The 20,203-nt window shown below is 30.3% G+C and overlaps 1 protein-coding gene across 2 annotated transcripts in view; it reads left to right on the top strand.

The window, feature by feature from the left end:
- LOC145277733 (palmitoyltransferase ZDHHC3-like) overlaps positions 1-19,958 on the top strand; it is a 257,972-nt gene extending 238,014 nt beyond the window's left edge. For both annotated transcript variants that reach the window (XM_080129438.1, XM_080129437.1), the window contains one exon: positions 16,676-19,958. In XM_080129438.1, coding sequence (XP_079985564.1) covers positions 16,676-16,761 — 86 coding nt within the window. In that variant the 3' untranslated portion in view covers positions 16,762-19,958. The remainder of the gene's footprint in view (positions 1-16,675) is intronic.
- The last annotated feature ends 245 nt before the right edge of the window (positions 19,959-20,203 follow it).

Here is a 20,203-nt window from a genome sequence, read left to right as displayed (position 1 = left end):
TTTTATCCAATATACAGTCATGATTTCAAAAGTTATAAAAAATATGACTTGGGTACCATCTGCTAAAATCAAAACCATAACATTTAGCACTCCAGCCATAGTCGTTATCTATCTCTCCAGTATTGTTAGTCTCAGCTACGGCGAGATGAATATGAAAAGTTATAAAATTAAGCGACTTAATGTTATGAATGTTTACTTTTGAGCAGAAGTACACCATCCTGCAGTCCATCATGGATAATGTTTTTCAAAGGGCATAAATCTGTGAAGCTGAAAATGGAAACTATTTAAAAGATGTTGTTTTTCATAATAAAATTCTTTAATTTTTTTTTTTTTTTTTTTTTTTTTGCAAACCAATCATCATCGTTTTCGCTATATATATATATTTTTATATAAAAGTAACTTTGTCTGCATGTGCGTGTGTTCCCTATGGACTCAGAAATAGCTGGGCCGATTTTTATGAAATTTCACAGAAAGGTACTTTATGTGCCCGGCAGTGTTCTTAGATAGGTTTTCTATTGTAATGTTTTTGATATGTATCTATAATCAAAATAATCTGATGAAAGAAGTAAGAGATGATTTTGAGTAACTACCTTACACAGCCTAACATCGCAAGTGCATTTGAGAAGTTTTATTACTACACAAGCTGAAAGGCTTGATATATAAAATGAACAGTAGGTTCTTTGATATGACTGAGGCGCATTTGAAATGGACATCTCTATTCAAAGCACAATTAAAGCAGGATACTTGACTTTTTCATTTTAAAATTAAATTCAAGCTATTATGACCGCACAAGCAATAAGACCAGGCATATAAAATTAGCAGTAGGTTCTTTGATATAGCATGGGTGCGTTTGAAATTAATTTTTCTCTTTAGAGCACAATTGAAGCATGATACTTTTGTAATTTCAACTTTAATTCAAGCCGTTATATATAAAAATAATTTTATAAAATCAACAGTAGGTCCTCTACAGTGTAATGTAGACTACAATATATATAAGTCAATGCAAGAGGCATGTGAGCTTCTTCTTGGTGCATTGTGATTGTTCACCGACTAGAGCAGACAATCAATAGATTTGATTGAAAAATGGGTGATTCCACCGATTTTGATGGCAATAAAAATATGGGAGTGTGAAACATTTGTTAATCATCATTCAATTCCGAGCAATTTAAGGTCACCCTGCTAGTATTATGTAAAAATTCAACTAAGGTACCATAAAAAATAAAGAATCTGTTCAAGTTAAAAATCTCCTGGTGACTTATTGGCCACCCTGTATATCCTGGTCAAGGGAGATGATTCTGACGATATTAGTTTTTACATTGTTTTTTTTGGTAGAGAGATGTCACCACCGTCCCACAGTTGGTATTTTTAAATGGTTACCCACCTGGAACTAGCCAGACTTAACATTGCTTAATTTTGGTGATCTAGGGAGAGCAGATGTTCCTGAATGATTATGCAGTCTTGTAGCTTTACATGCCTTTGTGGATGTGCAGACCGTGACTCACTACCACATTGCTTGTTAGGAATAAGCATGAAAAATGACAGAGTTTGTCAAGTCGTAAATTTTTGTATCTCGCTGATCTAGTAAATAAGTAATAAAACATAGTTTTGCTTTGAATCTGATTTCACAGTCAAAAAAATTGTTCATAATTTAGAGAATGTGATTTTATTATTACTTGAAATGTTGAACAAAAAGAAGAAAAAAAAAATTCCATTTGTATTCATTACTTTTATTATGTTTAAACTACCAATATGAATTTGTGAGTTATAAAAGCAAATACAAAAACACGTGCACAACCCTAAAATCCATATTAATAAAAAATATATAATCCCCCCCCCCGAGATAAATACATAACCTCTTTCTCTCTCTCTCTCTCTCTCTCTCTCTCTCTCTCTCTCTCTCTCAATATATATATATATTTTTTTTTTTACACAGGAATCAACACTTATCAAGGCCCGGAGGCCACTCGAGGATAAGGGTTAATGGGTATACATTAGTCATTTTGATTATAGCATAGTAAACATAAGTAGTGGGAATTTTGTAAATTGGATTACTTAGGGGGACGGTTCATCAAGAACTTGTTTACGTTGGACTTGAAGACAATCAGATTGTAGTCAGCTGGAAAGCAGGCAAACGGAAGAGAATTCCACAGGCGTGCAGTTCTAAGTTCATGGAATCTACATTTAGGTTTAGGTACAAATAAAGAGCATGGGAAACTGTTGATAGTGGTTGTGACCAGATGAGTGTTTTTTGTGAAAGTTTGGTGAGAGGGGACCATAGATTGAAGTTCAGATGAGCACCTGCCATGAAAATAACGATAAAGCAGGGACAGGCTCGCAATATCTCTTCTGTGGGAAAGAGGTTGTAGGGAAGAGAAAAGGGCATCCCCCACTAAGCTACGAAGTCTATTTTGAACTCTGTCAAGATAGGATAAGCTGCTTCTAGCAGCTCCTGCCCAGATGTGGCAATAGTACTCCATCGTTGGACGTACCTGGCTTTTTATATAGGTAGAGAATTGTATCAGGAGTGAGATACCTACTGGAGCGGTAGAAGGATCCCACCATTTTTCCAGCGACCTTGGGATTTGATATATGTGTTCCATTTCAGATAGGGAGTAAAGGTCAAGCCCAGAAGCTTGTCAAAACATGAAGCCTCCCAAAGACGAGAGCCATTCATTTCAATTGATGGCAGATGGGTATCAGAACGTTGATGATGTAAAGATAGAAGCTTGGTTTTAGATGCATTAAAAATAACCAGCAACTTTTTTCCCCATTGTACCATGTGCTCAGAGGAGAGAGAGTCAAAGAGAACTTGGTCGTTTACGGTCTTTGAAGTGCTATCATAGATGGTAGTGTCGTCAGCATAAATGTCTATGAATGATGTAAGGATGTGGTCTGGAAGATCATTGATGTAGATCAGGAAGAAAGTTTGGGCCTAGGATGGACCCCTGAGGGACTCCAGCATTAATACTGAGAGCTTCTGAGATATATAAAAGTAAGAATGTGTGTGTGTGTGAGGACAGTTTTCAACCTATATACTCAACGAATTTTTCATCTCTAGACTTTAAATTTGATATATAGTGTATTCAGACATGTGAAAAACTTTTTAATCAGTTTTAACCTGGAACAAGGGGCAGCTAAGGAGTCAAAATTGAAAATGTGTACTTGGGAGTTCGTCAGATTTTTATCGGTTTGTCAAGTTTCACAACAACGCATATGCGAATCGTTCAGATGACAGCTTCCGTATGTTAAGAATGAGTAGATTTGAAAACACATTTTAACGATCGTGGCAAGGTGGCCTAATGGTTATCGCATTTAACTCGCTGTCTTTGGGTTTTGATTTCGATCTCAGCTCGAGTATTGCTTTTTTTTTTTTTTTTTTACAAAAAGTGAACTGTTTATGTGTATTTTACAACTATGTATGTATATATGCCAAGTGGCATATATACATACAAATATAAAATTTTACAGAAGTCAGGAAACATTGGTATCACCAGTTTCAAATCCAATACAGGAGGACCAGTTTATGGTCAATAAATATTGAACTCTCTTCAGCATTTGTCTTACATCTGTTCATCTGGAAAAAAAGTGAATCCAATATTTCTCGACAATAAACTGCCCCCCCCCCATATCATATTTGAAATCTGCGATACCATTGTTTTTCTGATCGTCTGTAAATTAACAAAAATAAATATTATGCTCCTATATTTAAATTTTTTTTTCATAGTTGAGCACTTTGCTGGAGTTCTTTCCCACAAACAGCACACAGTTATATATACTTATGCACACACACATACACACACACACACACACACACACATATATACAATTAACTTCCGCCCGAATGCAGTTCAGATTTCATAAAGATTTGTGCTTGCTATGTCTTAGTTTTTGGAAATATCCTTGCATTCCTATCAGTGGCTTTATATGTCAGTCAGTCTTGCTAAAGTTTAAAATAACATCATCGCTTTACTACAAATAAAATTAAAAAAGCTTTTTATTTTTGTTCGTCTATCACATTTAACTTTGAAACAGAATTGTCATTAATTTGTTATAGTTTTTGAATAGCATTTTCTTTAGTCAGTTATACTTACTTTGAACTAGCTTTTCTTTGGTCTGTCAGATTTTGAAATCGCATTTCCTTTAGTCAGTTCTTAAATTTGAAATAGCATTTCATTTCATCTGCCATCCTTAGCTTTAATTTTCTTGATCTGTCATATCGTTGATATCATTTTCTTGGATCTGTCACACTTACCTTGAACGATCATTTTCTTTGGTCTGTCATACTTAGCTTAAATGATCATTTTCTTTGGTCTGTCATACTTAGCTTTAATGATCGTTTTCTTTGGTCTGTCATACTTAGTTTTAATGATCATTTTCTTTGGTCTGTCATACTTAGCTTTAACAATTGTTTTTGGTCTGTCATACTTAGCTTTAGCAATTGTTTTTGATCTGTCAAACTTAGCTTTAACGATTGTTTTTGGTCTGTCATACTTAGCTTTAACAATTGTTTTTGGTCTGTCATACTTAGCTTTAACGATTGTTTTTGGTCTGTCATACTTAGCTTTAACGATTGTTTTTGCTCTGTCATACTTAGCTTTAACAATTGTTTTTGGTCTGTCATACTTAGCTTTAGCAATTGTTTTTGGTCTGTCATACTTAGCTTTAGCAATTGTTTTTGGTCTGTCATACTTAGCTTTAACAATTGTTTTTGGTCTGTCAAACTCGGCTTTAATGATCATTTTCTTTGGTCTTTCATACTTAGTTTTAACGATAATTTTCTTTGGTCTTTTATACTTAGCTTTAATGATCATTTCTTTGGTCTCTCATACTTAGCTTTAACGATCATTTTCTTTGGTCTGTCATACTTAGCTTTAATGATCATTTTCTTTGGTCCTTCATATTTAGCTTTAACAATCATTCTTTTTGGTCTGCCATGCTTAGCTAAAACGATCATTTTCTTTGGTCTGTTATACTTAGTTTAATGATAATTCTCTTTGGTCTGTCATTAGTTTAATGATCATTTTTTTTATTTTTTATACTTAGTTTAATGATAATTTCCTTTGATCTGTCATACTTAGCTTAAACGATCATTTTCTTTTGTCTGTCCTACTTAGCTTAAACGATCAGATTCTTTGGTCTGTCATATTTTGCTTTAATGATCATTTTCTTTGGTCTGTCATACTTAGCTTTAATGATCATTTTCTTAGGTCTGTCATACTTAGCTTAACGATCATTTTCTTTGGTCTGTTATAATTAGTTTAATGCTCATTTTCTTTGGTCTGTCATAACTTTAACGATCATTTTCTTTGGTTTGTTATACTTAGTTTAATGATCATTTTTTTTTGGTATGTCATATTTAGCTTTAATGATCATTTTCTTTGGTCTGTCATATTTAGCTTTAATGATCATTTTCTTTGGTCTGTCATATTTAGCTTTAATGATCATTTTCTTTGGTCTGTCATATTTTGCATTTATGATCATTTTCTTTGGTCTGTCATATTTTGCATTTATGATCATTTTCTTTGGTCTGTCATATTTTGCATTTATGATCATTTTCTTTGGTCTGTCATATTTTGCTTTAATTATCATTTTCTTTGGTCTGTAAGCTTGGACAATCATTTTCTTTGGTCTGTTATACTTGGCTTAAACAATCATTTTCTTTGGCTTATTATAACTTTAACGATCATTTCCTTCATAACTTTAATGATTATTTTTTTAGTCTATCATACTTAGCTTTAACAATGTTTTTTTTTTGGTTTGCCATGCTTTGCTTAAACGATCATTTCCTTTGCTCTGTCATAACTTTAATGATAATTTTTTTTTGGTCTGTTATACTTAGATTTAATGATCATTTACTTTGTTCTGTTATACTTATATTGAACGATCATTTGTTTTTGGTCGTTTATACTTAACTTGGATGGCCTTTTTCTTTAGTCTCTCATACTTAGCTTGAACGATCATTATTTGATATTTCATACTTTGTTTGAATTGCTTAATGCACAGGTTTAATTGTTGATCCGTCACATTCAAGTTTGTAATTGTATACTTGCAAATCTGTCATGCTTAAACATGAAAAATTATTTCCATCACTAAACGTACAGATTATGGACGTAACTCAAGAACTTCTGTTATTTTTTTTTTATTCCATATAATTATTTTCTGCTTGAGTTCAACGCAGGTTTAATATGGATTTACAATTGCTGTTTTTATCTTCTGCTTTCTTTTTTTGGTTGTCGTTTCGGAACGAAATCTTCTAACAAATAACAATGTTGTTATTCTTTGTTCCGAATGAGTAATGTCTTAAATAGCTAAGCTTCTGCCAAACTCCTTTTTAGAGAAAACAAAAAGTGAATAAGCTAAACTGGTGTTGCTATTAAGTTTATATCGTACATTCTATGCAGTTCTTTTGTGCCCATATTTTAGATTAGGCCAACCTGATTGGTGACTCAGGCTTGGAAGTTCTAAAAATTGTACTTCCTTTTAATCGATGACTTGAAAATATATCCATAAAATATATACCGTTTGTATGAGGATATATATATATATATATAACAAAACACACATGCGTGTGAGTGTATGTATGTGTGTGTGTATGTATATATATATATATATGCATATTTATGTGTGTGTATATATATATATACATATGACTACTTCATTTAATCACATAAATTAATATACAAAAATATAATTTTATGTGTAAATTTTCAGTATTAACTTCAACAGTGCTCAATACATAGGTAGAGCTAGGTAGTAAGTTATTAAAATATATATGGCAATTAAGCTACACAGAATATTCTGCGTTTCATTTGCATGAGAATTCGTCAGGAAAAGAGTTGTGGTTACTGCGTGTTTTTATATATGCACATGCTATTGAATTTTTAGTTAGCTAATCAGCTTCCTAGTTTCCATCACGCCCATCCTAATCAGCCAATGGGCGGGTACTTTCAGGACAAAGGTACAGTTGGCCTTAGGTTCACCCCTTCCTTTGTGGGTGTTTTTCATGGGAAGAGTAGATATCTAATAAGCTGATCTATTTTCAACCCAGGTGTAGTTAGATATTTAAAAAAAAAACAAAAACAAAAAAACAACGCTGATATGATTATATGTTAGATATAATTTTTTTTTCTATAATTCAGATATTATTTTGGTTTATATATATATACATACATATATATATATATATATATATATATATATATATATATATATATATATAATTATTTATGTATATGTATGTTTATTTTCTATTTTATTTATTTTCTATTGTCAATTTTAAAATTATTTTGTATCGCTATCCTAGAGTAAAGTTTATCCTGTGCACATAGTTGTTCACTATTTCTCTCCTACAGTTTAATAGATGTTGGGGTTCTTTAAGGTATAGGATAGCAAATTTTTCGTTCAGGCATAATCTACATGGATCGTCTAGGTCCCTACGTGTGCTTGCTTGTCTTACTATTTTCCATTTGACTATCGGTGAACGTCTGCTTTCTTTGAGTTCCAAACAATAAACTAAAATAATATCTGAATTATAGAAAAAAAATCACATATCTAATGTCGTCGTTGTTTTTTTTTTTGTTTGTTTTTTTTTAAATATTTAATTACACCTAGGTTGAAAATAGCTCAGCTTACTTAGATATCTACTCTTCCCATGAAAAACATCTACAAAGGAAGGGATGAACCTAACCTTTGTCCTGAAAGTGCCTGCCTATTGGCTGATTAGGATGTGCACGGTTGAAACTATGAAGTTGATTCGCTAACTAAAAATTCAATAGCATGTACATATATAAAAATACGAGGTAACCATAACACTTTGCATAAGCCTGACGAATTTTCACAAGAATGAAACGCAGAATATTCTGTGTAGCTTAAAAGCTATATATATTTTTATAACTTACTACTATATATATATATATATATATATATATATATATATATATATATGAGTATTATGTTCTTTCAGTTCATTTCCTGTAAAGGGGGGAAAAAATACATGTGCTGAGATCGAAACCAAAAAATAAAGACATTTAGTCAAGTACGATAACCATTACTTGTCCTTCAGTTGAGCGGAGTTCCCAGTCAACTAATGTCTGTATTTCTGTTAATATTGTTAATATATTAGTCATTTCATTGTTTCCGAGTCTTCTTATTATTACTTTCAATATATATATATATATATATATATATATATAATCTACAATTATATAAATGCAACTTTGTCTCTGTGTGAGTTTGTTCCATATACACTTCGAAACGGCTGAATATATTTTCTTTATTTTTTTTCATTAACTGGAAAGAATTTTATAAGACTTGAAAATTTACATGTTTTTTTTTTTTTGTTCTTTTTTGCATGATGGGGTCTGTAGGTTCAAACCCCGCACATAAATTTCTTAATGTTTTTTTAATTTCCGTTAACTGGGAAGAAGTTTATATAAAATAATTTTATAAAAGAAACAGCAGGTTCTCTAGAGTGTAATGTAGAATAACATATTTTGTGACTAAGTTACTGCATGTAGACACGTGAAGTTTCCTCCTGGGTGATTTTACAGATTTTGATGACAATGAAAATATAGGAGTGTGAAGTATTCGTTGATCATCAATCAATCCCGGGCAGCGTCGGGTCTCTCTGCTAGTATATATATGAAAGTGAGAATGTGTGTGTGAGAGGATACTTCTCAACCTTTATACTCAACAGATATTTGATCTGCAGACTTGAAATTTGGTATATAGAATATTCAGACACGTGGAAAACTTTTTAATCAGTTTTGATCCTGAAAAACGGGGTCAAAATTGAATAATTAGTATGTGAGGGTCGTCGGATTTTTATCTGTTTCTTAACTGTTCCATGAATACGCATGCCTTAATGGTTCACATGACAGATTCATTATGTTAAAAACAAGTTTTGAAAACACTTTCTAAAGGTCGTGTCAAGCCGGCTGAATGGTTAATGTATTTGACTCACTGTTTTTAGGTTTTGGTTTCAATCTCAGCCCGAGTATTTTTTTCATTTTTTTACTTAAAAGAAGTGAACTTTGTAGAAAAAAACAATATTTGCATGCACATATCTCAGTTTCTATATGAATTAAAATATAATATTTATGCATATTTTATGACCAGACAACGCCGGGCGGCCTGTTAGTGTGTGTGTGTGTATATATATATATATATATATATATATATATATATATATAATGTGTGTGTGTATTTTGGCAGCATATTTTCATTAAGACAAACGTTATTGAACAACAAGAAATACTTCTAATTGATAAGTATTTTTTAATTTTGCTTTTTCCAATGTTTTAGATGGTCCATTGAGTATTTTTGTCCAATTGTTGTAGATTTTATGTCGCCTTATTCGCAAGCACTTTTGGTTAATTCAATTTAATCATCTTCAAGTGGATTATTTGTCTTGTTTATATCTTCTGAGTTAGTTAAACTGTGTGGCAATGTGAGTTTTTTTTTTTTTTTAAGTATGCACGTGATGAGATGCCACATGTGGAACGTGATCACGTGCTAAACGTGTGACTAATTTAAAATTAAAAAGGTTAACGGTAATTATTGTAAACACACACACACACACACATACAAATATAAGTATAATGATTTAAAAGCATTTTTGTTTTTAATTTCAACATTGTTAGTGAATGAAGTAGAGCAAGACAAATTTATGCTCTAAATTCAATTTTGATGAATGGCACCTCTTGAATAAATTATGAATGATTCATCTATAACACCTTTGTATAAAACGTTTAGTGAATTGAATGAGTAAATAAGATGACCTCGTGTTACGTTAAGTCAAGGACCACGAATATAAAAAAACAAACAGTTGGTTTTTGATAATGGTCATAGTTTAAATAGTTTGTTTTAGTGATGGTCATACTTTAAATAGTGGGTTTTAGTGATGGTCATAGTTTAAATAGTTAGTTTTAGTGATGGTCATAGTTTAAATAGTTGGTTTTAGTGATGGTCATAGTTTAAATAGTTGGTTTTAGTGATGGTCATAGTTTAAATAGTTGGTTTTAGTGATGGTCATAGTTTAAATAGTTGGTTTTAGTGATGGTCATAGTTTAAATAGTTGGTTTTAGTGATGGTCATAGTTTAAATAGTTGGTTTTAGTGATGGTCATAGTTTAAATAGTTTTAGTGATGGTCATAGTTTAAATAGTTAGTTTTAGTGATGGTCATAGTTTAAATAGTAGGTTTTAGTGATGGTCATAGTTTAAATAGTTTTAGTGATGGTCATAGTTTAAATAGTTGGTTTTAGTGATGGTCATAGTTTAAATAGTTGGTTTTAGTGATGGTCATAGTTTAAATAGTTGGTTTTAGTGATGGTCATAGTTTAAATAGTTGGTTTTAGTGATGGTCATAGTTTAAATAGTTGGTTTTAGTGATGGTCATAGTTTAAATAGTTGGTTTTAGTGATGGTCATAGTTTAAATAGTTTTAGTGATGGTCATAGTTTAAATAGTTAGTTTTAGTGATGGTCATAGTTTAAATAGTAGGTTTTAGTGATGGTCATAGTTTAAATAGTTTGTTTTAGTGATGGTCATAGTTTAAATAGTTTGTTTTAGTGATGGTCATAGTTTAAATAGTTTGTTTTAGTGATGGTCATAGTTTAAATAGTTGGTTTTAGTGATGGTCATAGTTTAAATAGTTGGTTTTAGTGATGGTCATAGTTTAAATAGTTTTAGTGATGGTCATAGTTTAAATAGTTAGTTTTAGTGATGGTCATAGTTTAAATAGTAGGTTTTAGTGATGGTCATAGTTTAAATAGTTTGTTTTAGTGATGGTCATAGTTTAAATAGTTTGTTTTAGTGATGGTCATAGTTTAAATAGTTGGTTTTAGTGATGGTCATAGTTTAAATAGTTTGTTTTAGTGATGGTCATAGTTTAAATAGTTGGTTTTAGTGATGGTCATAGTTTAAATAGTTAGTTTTAGTGATGGTCATTGTTTAAATAGTTGGTTTTTGATAACGGTCATAATTTAAATAGTTAGTTTTTGATAATAGTCATCGTTTAAATAGTTGGTTTTTGATAATAGTCATAGTTTAAATAGTTGGTTTTTGATAACGGTCATAGTTTAAATAGTTAGTGGTTGATAATAGTCATAGTTTGAATCGTTGGTTTTTGATAATGCTACTAGTTTAAATCGTGGGTTTTGATAATGGTCATAGTTTAAATAGTTGGTTTTTGATAATGGTCATTGTTTAAATAGTTGGTTTTTGATAATAGTCATAGTTTAAATAGTTAGTCTTTGATAATAGTCATAGTTTAAATAGCTGGTCTTTGATAATAGTCATAATTTAAATAGCTGGTTTTTGATAATAGTCATAGTTTAAATAGCTGGTTTTTGATAATAGTCATAATTTAAATAGTTGGTTGTTAGTGATGGTCATAGTGTAAATAATTGTTTTTATAATGCTCATCAAAATTTAAGTAGTAAGATTTTAGTTATGATGTAAAGTTAAATTTGTTTTATCTTAAATACTCTTTTTGGAAAGCATATTTAAAAATATCCATGTATTCAACAGACAAATTTTAAAACTGAAAAATGATTATATCCTGGCAACAGGCAATGAAGTGACGAGAAGGAGTGGTTTAGTTACACATTAATAATTATGGAGTTTCCCCCCACTATTACATCTGTCTTGATAAAGAGGAGTTTCTGCTCCTTGCCCTCAACAAAAGAATGCACACTTCCGGAATGTGCTCTTTTCACCTCCATTTTATAAATACAGACTTAAATTAATAATTATATCATTTGGAGTCAGGCTGACTCTTATTCATACTTTTGTAAATTGGCATGGATTAAAATTTGATTTCTTAGGTATTAACACGCCTTAAGAACCCTGAATAAAAAAGTAAATGTTCTTGAATTATATAATGCTTTTCTCAAGACTTGTAATAATATTTTCAATTCAAATATTTTACTCTTAATTTTTTATTTTTATTAAAAAAAAAAATTTTTTTTTAATTTCTGCTGTTTAAATTGAGACATGAGTCATAACGTGTTTTTGTTTTCATTCTTTTCATTTGATTTAAACTTGATTCATGTGTTATTTCGAAACGTTTTCAGTGTGATTCAACATGACCCCCGTCCCTGCCCTGCCCTCCTTTTCTTTTCCTCCCACCGTCCGTTATATTGATGATGTATGAAACAATCCCTTCTCTCATCCACCAATTCTATCAAACCCCTTTACTTCACCTTCCTCTACAAAGAATTGTTTTATTTTATTTTGTTTTTTGTCCTTATGTTCGTTTGCATTCTTAAGGGAGTAATTTAATTAAAAGAAAAAAAAAAAAGCGTCAGTCGGGCTGTTTTGTGTGGAATGTTCCAGCAAAAGTGATTGTTGAAAATTTCGCTTCAAGACAAATTCTGAAGACCTCAATAACTAATTTTGAAAGAAATGGTAAAATTATTTGAATCCTTTGAGAACTTTTCCAGTTTTTAAATCATTGTTATAAATACTTGTAAACATAAAAAAAGAGGTCAGTTTAAGAGTCAAAATGTATGTATCTCAGCTAACTATGTTAAGGCTGGGCATAGGTATACTCATTTAATATAATGCAAGACCAGGGGTGACTGTTAGTGTGCGTGTGTATATGTATGTATGTATTATATATATATATATATATATATATATATATATATATATATATATAAGCATATTTAAAATTGTCTACACAAGTCAATTTATGTTTTGATACTCAGTGTTCTTCATCTGGATTACAAGGTCATCGTCCATTGTGAGTTTGTTGTCCCGACGAAGTACATTGAGCACCGAAACGTGAATTGATTTGTTTAAGCCTTTTTAAATGCTTATAGAATGCATATTTATAAAGCTCTACCTTGTATTGAGCACTTTTAAGTTCTTTTTATCACTACATTTGAACTTGTTTAATTATATATATGGTTATGGAAGGATATGATATCAAGATCAATACTGTGGGAGGGCTATGAATTTCTCCAAAGGTTACATTAGTATGCAGCTAATGCTAACCGTTTTCTATTTGAAAATTTACGGTAAGGTACACTGCTGATATCTTTTGTATTTTGTGAATTTTCCGATGGTGAAAGACGGCTTACGCAAGTTCTAAATCTGCAAATTTATGATTAAGACTGCATTTGTTTATTCGTATAATAATGACAGTTTTTTTTTTTTTTAAATATATATTGGATATTTAAATGTGTATTAAATTTATTTTATTTATAAGAACTTCCAGAAATTTAAACTTCGATTACTAAATGGATTTTTTTTATTTTTTAAGAAAGTTCAGTTGGTTTGTATTTTTTTTTTTTTTTTTTTGAAGTCTCATTGAATCTAAAATTGAGTATTTATTTATTTTTTTTTTTTTATAAAAGAACAAATGACTTTCATATAACCTTCTCGTTCTATCAAGAGAATGACTAAAACCAGAGTTATGTAATGCCAGTAACCGGGTCTAAGGTCATCAACCGGAGAGGTTGAATTTAAACACGTTTTAGTTTCTATTTACTTGCTTCCCCATAAGTAGACACAACACCGGCTTTTAATATGGGGAAATCCAGTAAAAATATTTTAAAATCATAGAATATAATAATAAAAAAAAAAAAAAAAAAAAAAAAAAAAAAAAAAAAACAAGTAACAGCTTATCAATGACCAAAGACCAATCGAAGATAAAGGCTAATTAATTACATCATTAATTTAATTGTTCATATGTAAATAATCATTTCTGATGACCTAATTAAAAACACCATTAACTTTTTTATTATAAAGTGATGGATTTCTTTCCAAATTCATTTTATTATATACAAATGTCCATTAAATAAACATTCGCTCACCTCTTTTACAGTGCTCGAGCTGTTAATTTATTCACAAATAAGTAAACAGCAAGCCTTGCTCATAGCCAAAATATTTGATATATATATATATACACACATACAGCCCACTGTTGCCCAGTCATACAATACGCTTAATCATGATATTTTAATTTATGCAGATTGCGTATGTATTATTACAGAATCAATTCTCTATTGAATATTATATATTACGATGAATAATTTGCCTGGTGGACTAATTCGCAAAAAAAAAATAATAATAATGATAATGTCATTCATCAAATTCCGTCTGTGTTTGTTCACGTTAGCTGATATTTGGGTTTGATGATGAATGCCCTCGAAAAATCACTTCTGATTAATGTTTAGTTTTAAAATATGCAAATGAAGAAATGATTTACAGCGATTTTAAATGGTACCTCTTTTGTTATCGTAAATTGAACTCATTAATAAGAAAAAAATTAAAATAAAATGGTGAGGTACACTCAGACTTGAACAGGACACTATTAAATCTGTAGTCGAATGCTCTACCACTAAGCCATATCTCCAGATTATAATAAATCTGTATTTTTTAAGAATAAATGATTTACTGAAATTTTATTATCTGCTTTGGTCGGCATAATGCAAAATATTTCCCTGTAAAAATGATTTTATCTATAAGAGAGAAAAGTTATTTTTAAGATAGGATTTTTTTGATTTTCGATACTTATCGGATGAATTTCTGTACAAAACATATCTAAGAACACTGCCAGACACATAAGTTAGCTTTGTGTGTGCCGTTTCAGAACCTATGAGTAAGGAACTCACACACACAAAGTGACTTTTATATAATAGTAGATATATATATATATATATAGAGAGAGAGAGAGAGAGATTTTGATAAACAGTTGAATAATACTGGGCTTAATGCCATTATTATCACTGGTTGAGAAAAATTTGTTTTATTATTTTAATGTTAATTTATATTATAAAAGGAAAAAAGAGTCAAACGAAGGGAACCAAAAACAAATCTCTTCGAAAAATATTTTTTCTTTACTCCAAAATGATATTTAAAAACTCATAGTAAAAAAAGAGAACAGGTGGACTGATATTAAAAAAACAAAAACTTTGCTTAGATATCATTCGACCGACACTTTTCAAAGTAACCGTCAGCAACGCGGGGAGATATTGATTAAAAATGTGGTAAAAAAAACAAATAATTATCTAATATATATATATATATATATATATATATATATATATATATATTTCTGCTTCTTCTCACTCGGTTTTAATTAGCTTTCTTCCCCGTGTCCGCAGGGTGAAAGTTCTGTCATCTTTGACATGACATATGAGATTGAAGTAAATTTTTCTGGCTGGATGGCCTTTCTAACACCAATTCCTCCGAGGGAACGGGTATTTTGTTGAAAGACCATTTCTTCATACTTCTCTGCTAACTGGAGCAATGTCCTTGTCCGTTGTTAAGAAGATGGTCATCCACACAACAACACTGTTCTCTGAGCCATTATATATATATAAACCCTTTTTTTTTTTTTTGCATTTATGGTTAGTTGTCATATAATATGCTGTTTCAATTAATGCCAGTAACAGCAAATTCATAGTGTGGCTATAATACTCATTTGCTAATATCTTTCCTCTGATGAAAACTCATTTCTTTGAAACTTTGCGGATTAAGGAAAGTTCAATATATCTTATTTTAGTATCCTATCAAACAATAAATTCATGTAAAATATAATTTACAGTCTAAAATTTGTGTTCTTCTCTCTCTCTCTCTCTCTCTCTCTCTATATATATATATATATATATATATATATATATATATATATTAGTGTTGGGACAATTAATCAGTCAGGAATCTGAAAAATCGGAGCTTTTTGGGGTATCGGAATCGGAATCAAAAACATTTGAGTCTATTTTTCGATGCCAAAACCGATTCCTTAAATTATCTTTTTTTATTTGATTTTCGTTTCAGAAACATCTTCCACCACTGATAATAATAATAAAATAATAAATATTTATCGATTTAAACTTCCAGTAAGACTAAAATCTCGAGATCACTTCCTCACAAATGTGTTTTTACGTTTGAGAAAATATAGGCACATTTAGGATGTGTTTTTATGGTAATTGGGACAAAATAACACTTTTATAGTTAAATATTTAGAGATTTATAAAGAATCGGAATCTGTAATTGTATCGGAATCGAGAAAAATATTGGAATCGTCCCATCACTAAAATATATATATATATTTATACATATATATTTTCAATTTCCTTATCAGGTTGTTCAAGCTGGGAATGGGGCATCCGGTAGGATGCCAGACATTCACCTGTATTTCATATATTCCAACCAAGAGATCTCTTTAAAATTCTGACCGTCCCTTTAAGTGCAATTGTTTGAATTTCTTTTGCACTTGGTTCACCGGGTGTATTTGCCAGGTAGTTTTTGAAATTCTTTTTCATGAGACCTGTTGCTCCTATAATTGCTGGAACGATGAAGATCTTTCTAACATTCCAGTTTCTTTTCATTTCATACATAAGACCTTGGTATTTTCGTTATCTTTTCCCTCAGATCTGTTTAACCCAGCATCATTGGAGACACTAACTTCTACTAAGGTTGCTTCTTTCTCCTTCTTGTTCTATATCACAATGTCAGGTTTTATGGCACTGTTTTCTCGGTATGTAGACGTGGGGATTGCATAGTCATAATGGGTGGTGTATGACTAATTTTCAACTGTTCTTTCTGGTATATATTCCCAGGACTTGCTGTTGCATTCAATATGTATATATGTATGTATTAATTGTCAAAGTTTAAATTTGTCTATTGTTGTTCTCATATTCTCTCTCTTTTTATTCTGCTGTAGGTTCCCCTGGTTTATGGCTGTTTCCCTTACAGTTCAACCCCATCAACACAGTTACAGAGAGTGTACCTCTTCCATATGGAGTTTAACTACCCAGCTAGACAACCAATCATCATTGCCATCACTTGTTGGGCCCGTGTGTTGCCATCCTCATCAGATTTTCATCCTTGAATCTTGTTTTTTTTCGCGCTCATAAAATACTGCTGCCAGCAACTATGTCTACGCCCCACCCCCCAACCACTCTCCCATTCTCAATACTGCCTTTGGCAAGAAGATGCTTCTTGGTCTCTGTCTTATCCTCGATCCACTAATGGTCTGTCCGATCTCGTACACGTCATTGTTGATGATTTGGTCAGCTGGCATCTGGTAGTCATTGATCTTGTGGACCTTCCTATGGACTTTAATTTTAATTTTTATTTTTCTGGAAAGACTGAGTCCATTATTTCGATTATTCATTTTGATAAAAAAAAAAAAATTAAAAAAAAAAAAAAAAAAAATAACCAACAAAAATATATAAAAAGAAAAGAAAGGAAAAGACCTTGCCTCTCTATTTCTCTCTTTTTCCCTCTCTCTAGCTACTCTGTTTTTTCTCTCTTTGTACTTGTTTCTCTCTTTCTCTCCACCACCCCGTTCTGCTTTCTTTAATAACAGTTGTCCCTTTTCTGCTTTGTTTTCTGTAATATTTATGGAGTGATCAGTGGACAATCATGCTCATGCATACCAACCTGGCCACATTATTATTATTATTATTATTATTATTATTATTATTATTATTATTATTATTTTGTCTTGTGAAACTTGTTGATATGCAAGAAGGTATTTATTTGGATAATATCAATATCTTCACACACACACACACACACACGCACACACACACACACACACACACACACACACACACACACATATGCATATATGGAGATAAAAGTGATTTGTAAATAATATAGGATCAGTTAGGTTTCAAGGACCTTATAAAATAAGGAAAACAGAAGAGACATCTTCAGGCCTACACCAGTTGATTTTTGATGTAGCATCTATATAAACAAATAGATAATAAAACCGAGTTGTTTGGGATTTTTTTTTTTTTATATAGGGAAAGATTTGCTTTAAAAGAAAAACAAATGGTTATCTATTATAATATAAAACTCAAATCGTCTTGCTTGGACGTTGAAACCGTTCATCCAGTTTTGGTTTACAATGCGGAAACGTAAATAAATAAACACAAAACTGTAAATGCCTTCTTTTTTTTTATATATCGGCATTTTACAAATCGTTCTTTTCCGTGTTTTATTTTTTCCCCTTACATTCCTGTATATTATTATTTTTTTTAAGAGTTCTTATATAAAGAAAACAATATAAAATCGAAGATAATAAAAACCATGTGCGTTTTTAGTGTCCCAAATTTCTATTGTATTTTCATTGCAAGTTGGAATCGTTTTCAAACTAAAACACAAAATATGTTTTTTTTAATGTAAAAAAAAAAAAAAAAGAAACTACTTGATCAGTTTACATATTCAAAAAAATATTTTCTTTGCCCAAGTTGTGCATGATTAAGACTATTGATAGGAATTTAGAACTTGATAAAAAAAATTATACGTTTTTCACATCTCAAATTGTTTACTTACAATTATTTTATTTGTATTTTTCATTGCAAGTTGGAATCGTTTTCAAACAAAACAAATATGTTTAGGATTTAAAGTCTTTTATATATTCTGTAATTGACAGTTTAAAGATGTTAAAATTACTTGTGTATATATATATATATATATATATATATATATATATATATATATATATATATATATATAACTCAAATCAGCTTGCCCAGTCGTTGAAACTATGTTAATAAAAAGAAAATACTTAACTATCAACACCTAACATCTAACTTTTTTTTATAAATTGAACAAAAATCGTACAATAAGTAACTGTTACCAAAGGCAATAGCAGTTACTTTTCTATGTATTTGCTTTAGTTTTTTACGATTTGTTATTTTTAAGTCTTTTTTTATTGCATAAGATTCTGTAATTGGCAGTTTAAAGACATTAAAATTACTTTAATTAAAAGATTAAAGACATTAAAATTACTGTTTATTAATACTTTGAAGATTATGCAAACAATAGACTTTTTAGTTAAAAATGGGCAAAACTTAAAGCTGTTGCTTTGTGCCATACAAGCTTCGTACACTTCTTTGTTAACAAAGCCATTTGCATAGTTTATCCATGCTTGTGCATACAACAACGCCCACCACTGTTAACATAAGGAATTACATTGTTTAATATCCGGAAAAGTACTTTTTTGTGGAAAATTTAAATGCAATATTCATTTTTAGTGTACCAAAAACTTAGAAAGGTTGTCATTTAAAAGGAAGATGTTAAGGTGGATACAAAGTTAAAATTTACCAAAGTTTCATTCAATACATATGGCAAAAGTCAACTGGTGTTGACTCGAAGACATTCCCTTTTGTTTTGCTTAATTTGTGGGGTTCTTGAAACCTAATTGATCCAAATTTTACATAAGTAATATCTTTGAAACAAAAAATCAGCAAGTCGAATATATATTTTATGATGTATATTTGGGGTATGAATAAAAGCCTTTCACTTTCAGGGTTGACATGTCAAAATATATCTTATTAATTTGTTGACAATAAATACAAAGTTAAAAATGTACTTATATTTTATGTAATGACTGCATTTTCTTATTAGAATCAAACTGTATTATAAAATAAAGCAAAAAAAAAAAAACAAAAAAAAAAACAGCGGCATTCGCCCTTGGTGGAACAAACAGACTTCCTTATTTGGAGAAAGTTTCTAGGGATAATCAAATTCACAAGCAGTTCCCAGTATTATCCGTGCCATTAAAAAGAAAAAAATGTTATAGTTAAAAGCTACAAGAGATCAAATTAATTTTTTTTATTAATTATTAAACAGTTCGTGTGTATATGTGCGCACACACATATATATATATATATTACACTCTTGGCTGCAAAATTTAGTATCTCCTGTGCATTAAAATTAATTTCTGCGGAAAAGCTGTGTAAAACCGGAAGTAAACCAAACATCTACAGGAACATGTTAGATCTTCTGATGATTGTTGAAAGAGTGAGACAACTGGTCATGACCGATTAGAAACCACATAATTTATTCAATTAATATATATTTATATATATATATATATATATATATATATATATGGTTCATCGAATAACAATGTTTGACTTTCAGGGTTGACATGTCAAAATGTATCTTATTAATAGAATGTTGACAATAAATACAAAATCAAAAACGTATTGTACTGACTGTTTTTTTTTTTTTGATCAGGATTAAACTGTAGTACCTGTGTTATAAAAAAAACCCCGAAGGTATAGTTAAAAGCTACATATAAATTTATCCAATTGAATTATTTCAATAGATAAAATTTGCTTTTTTCTTAAAAAGAGCAAAAATTCTGTGTGTGTGGGTGCATATATATATATATATATATATATATATATATACATACATACACACTTTTATTTGTTCAACATAAGCATTT

The sequence above is a fragment of the Euprymna scolopes genome, chromosome 6 (assembly GCF_053919585.1).
Source record: "Euprymna scolopes isolate OS-2025 chromosome 6, ASM5391958v1, whole genome shotgun sequence".
Taxonomy (NCBI): Eukaryota; Metazoa; Mollusca; class Cephalopoda; order Sepiida; family Sepiolidae; genus Euprymna; species Euprymna scolopes.
The sequence above is the reverse complement of the archived record's forward strand: the minus strand, read 5'-3'. Positions and strand labels throughout refer to the sequence as shown.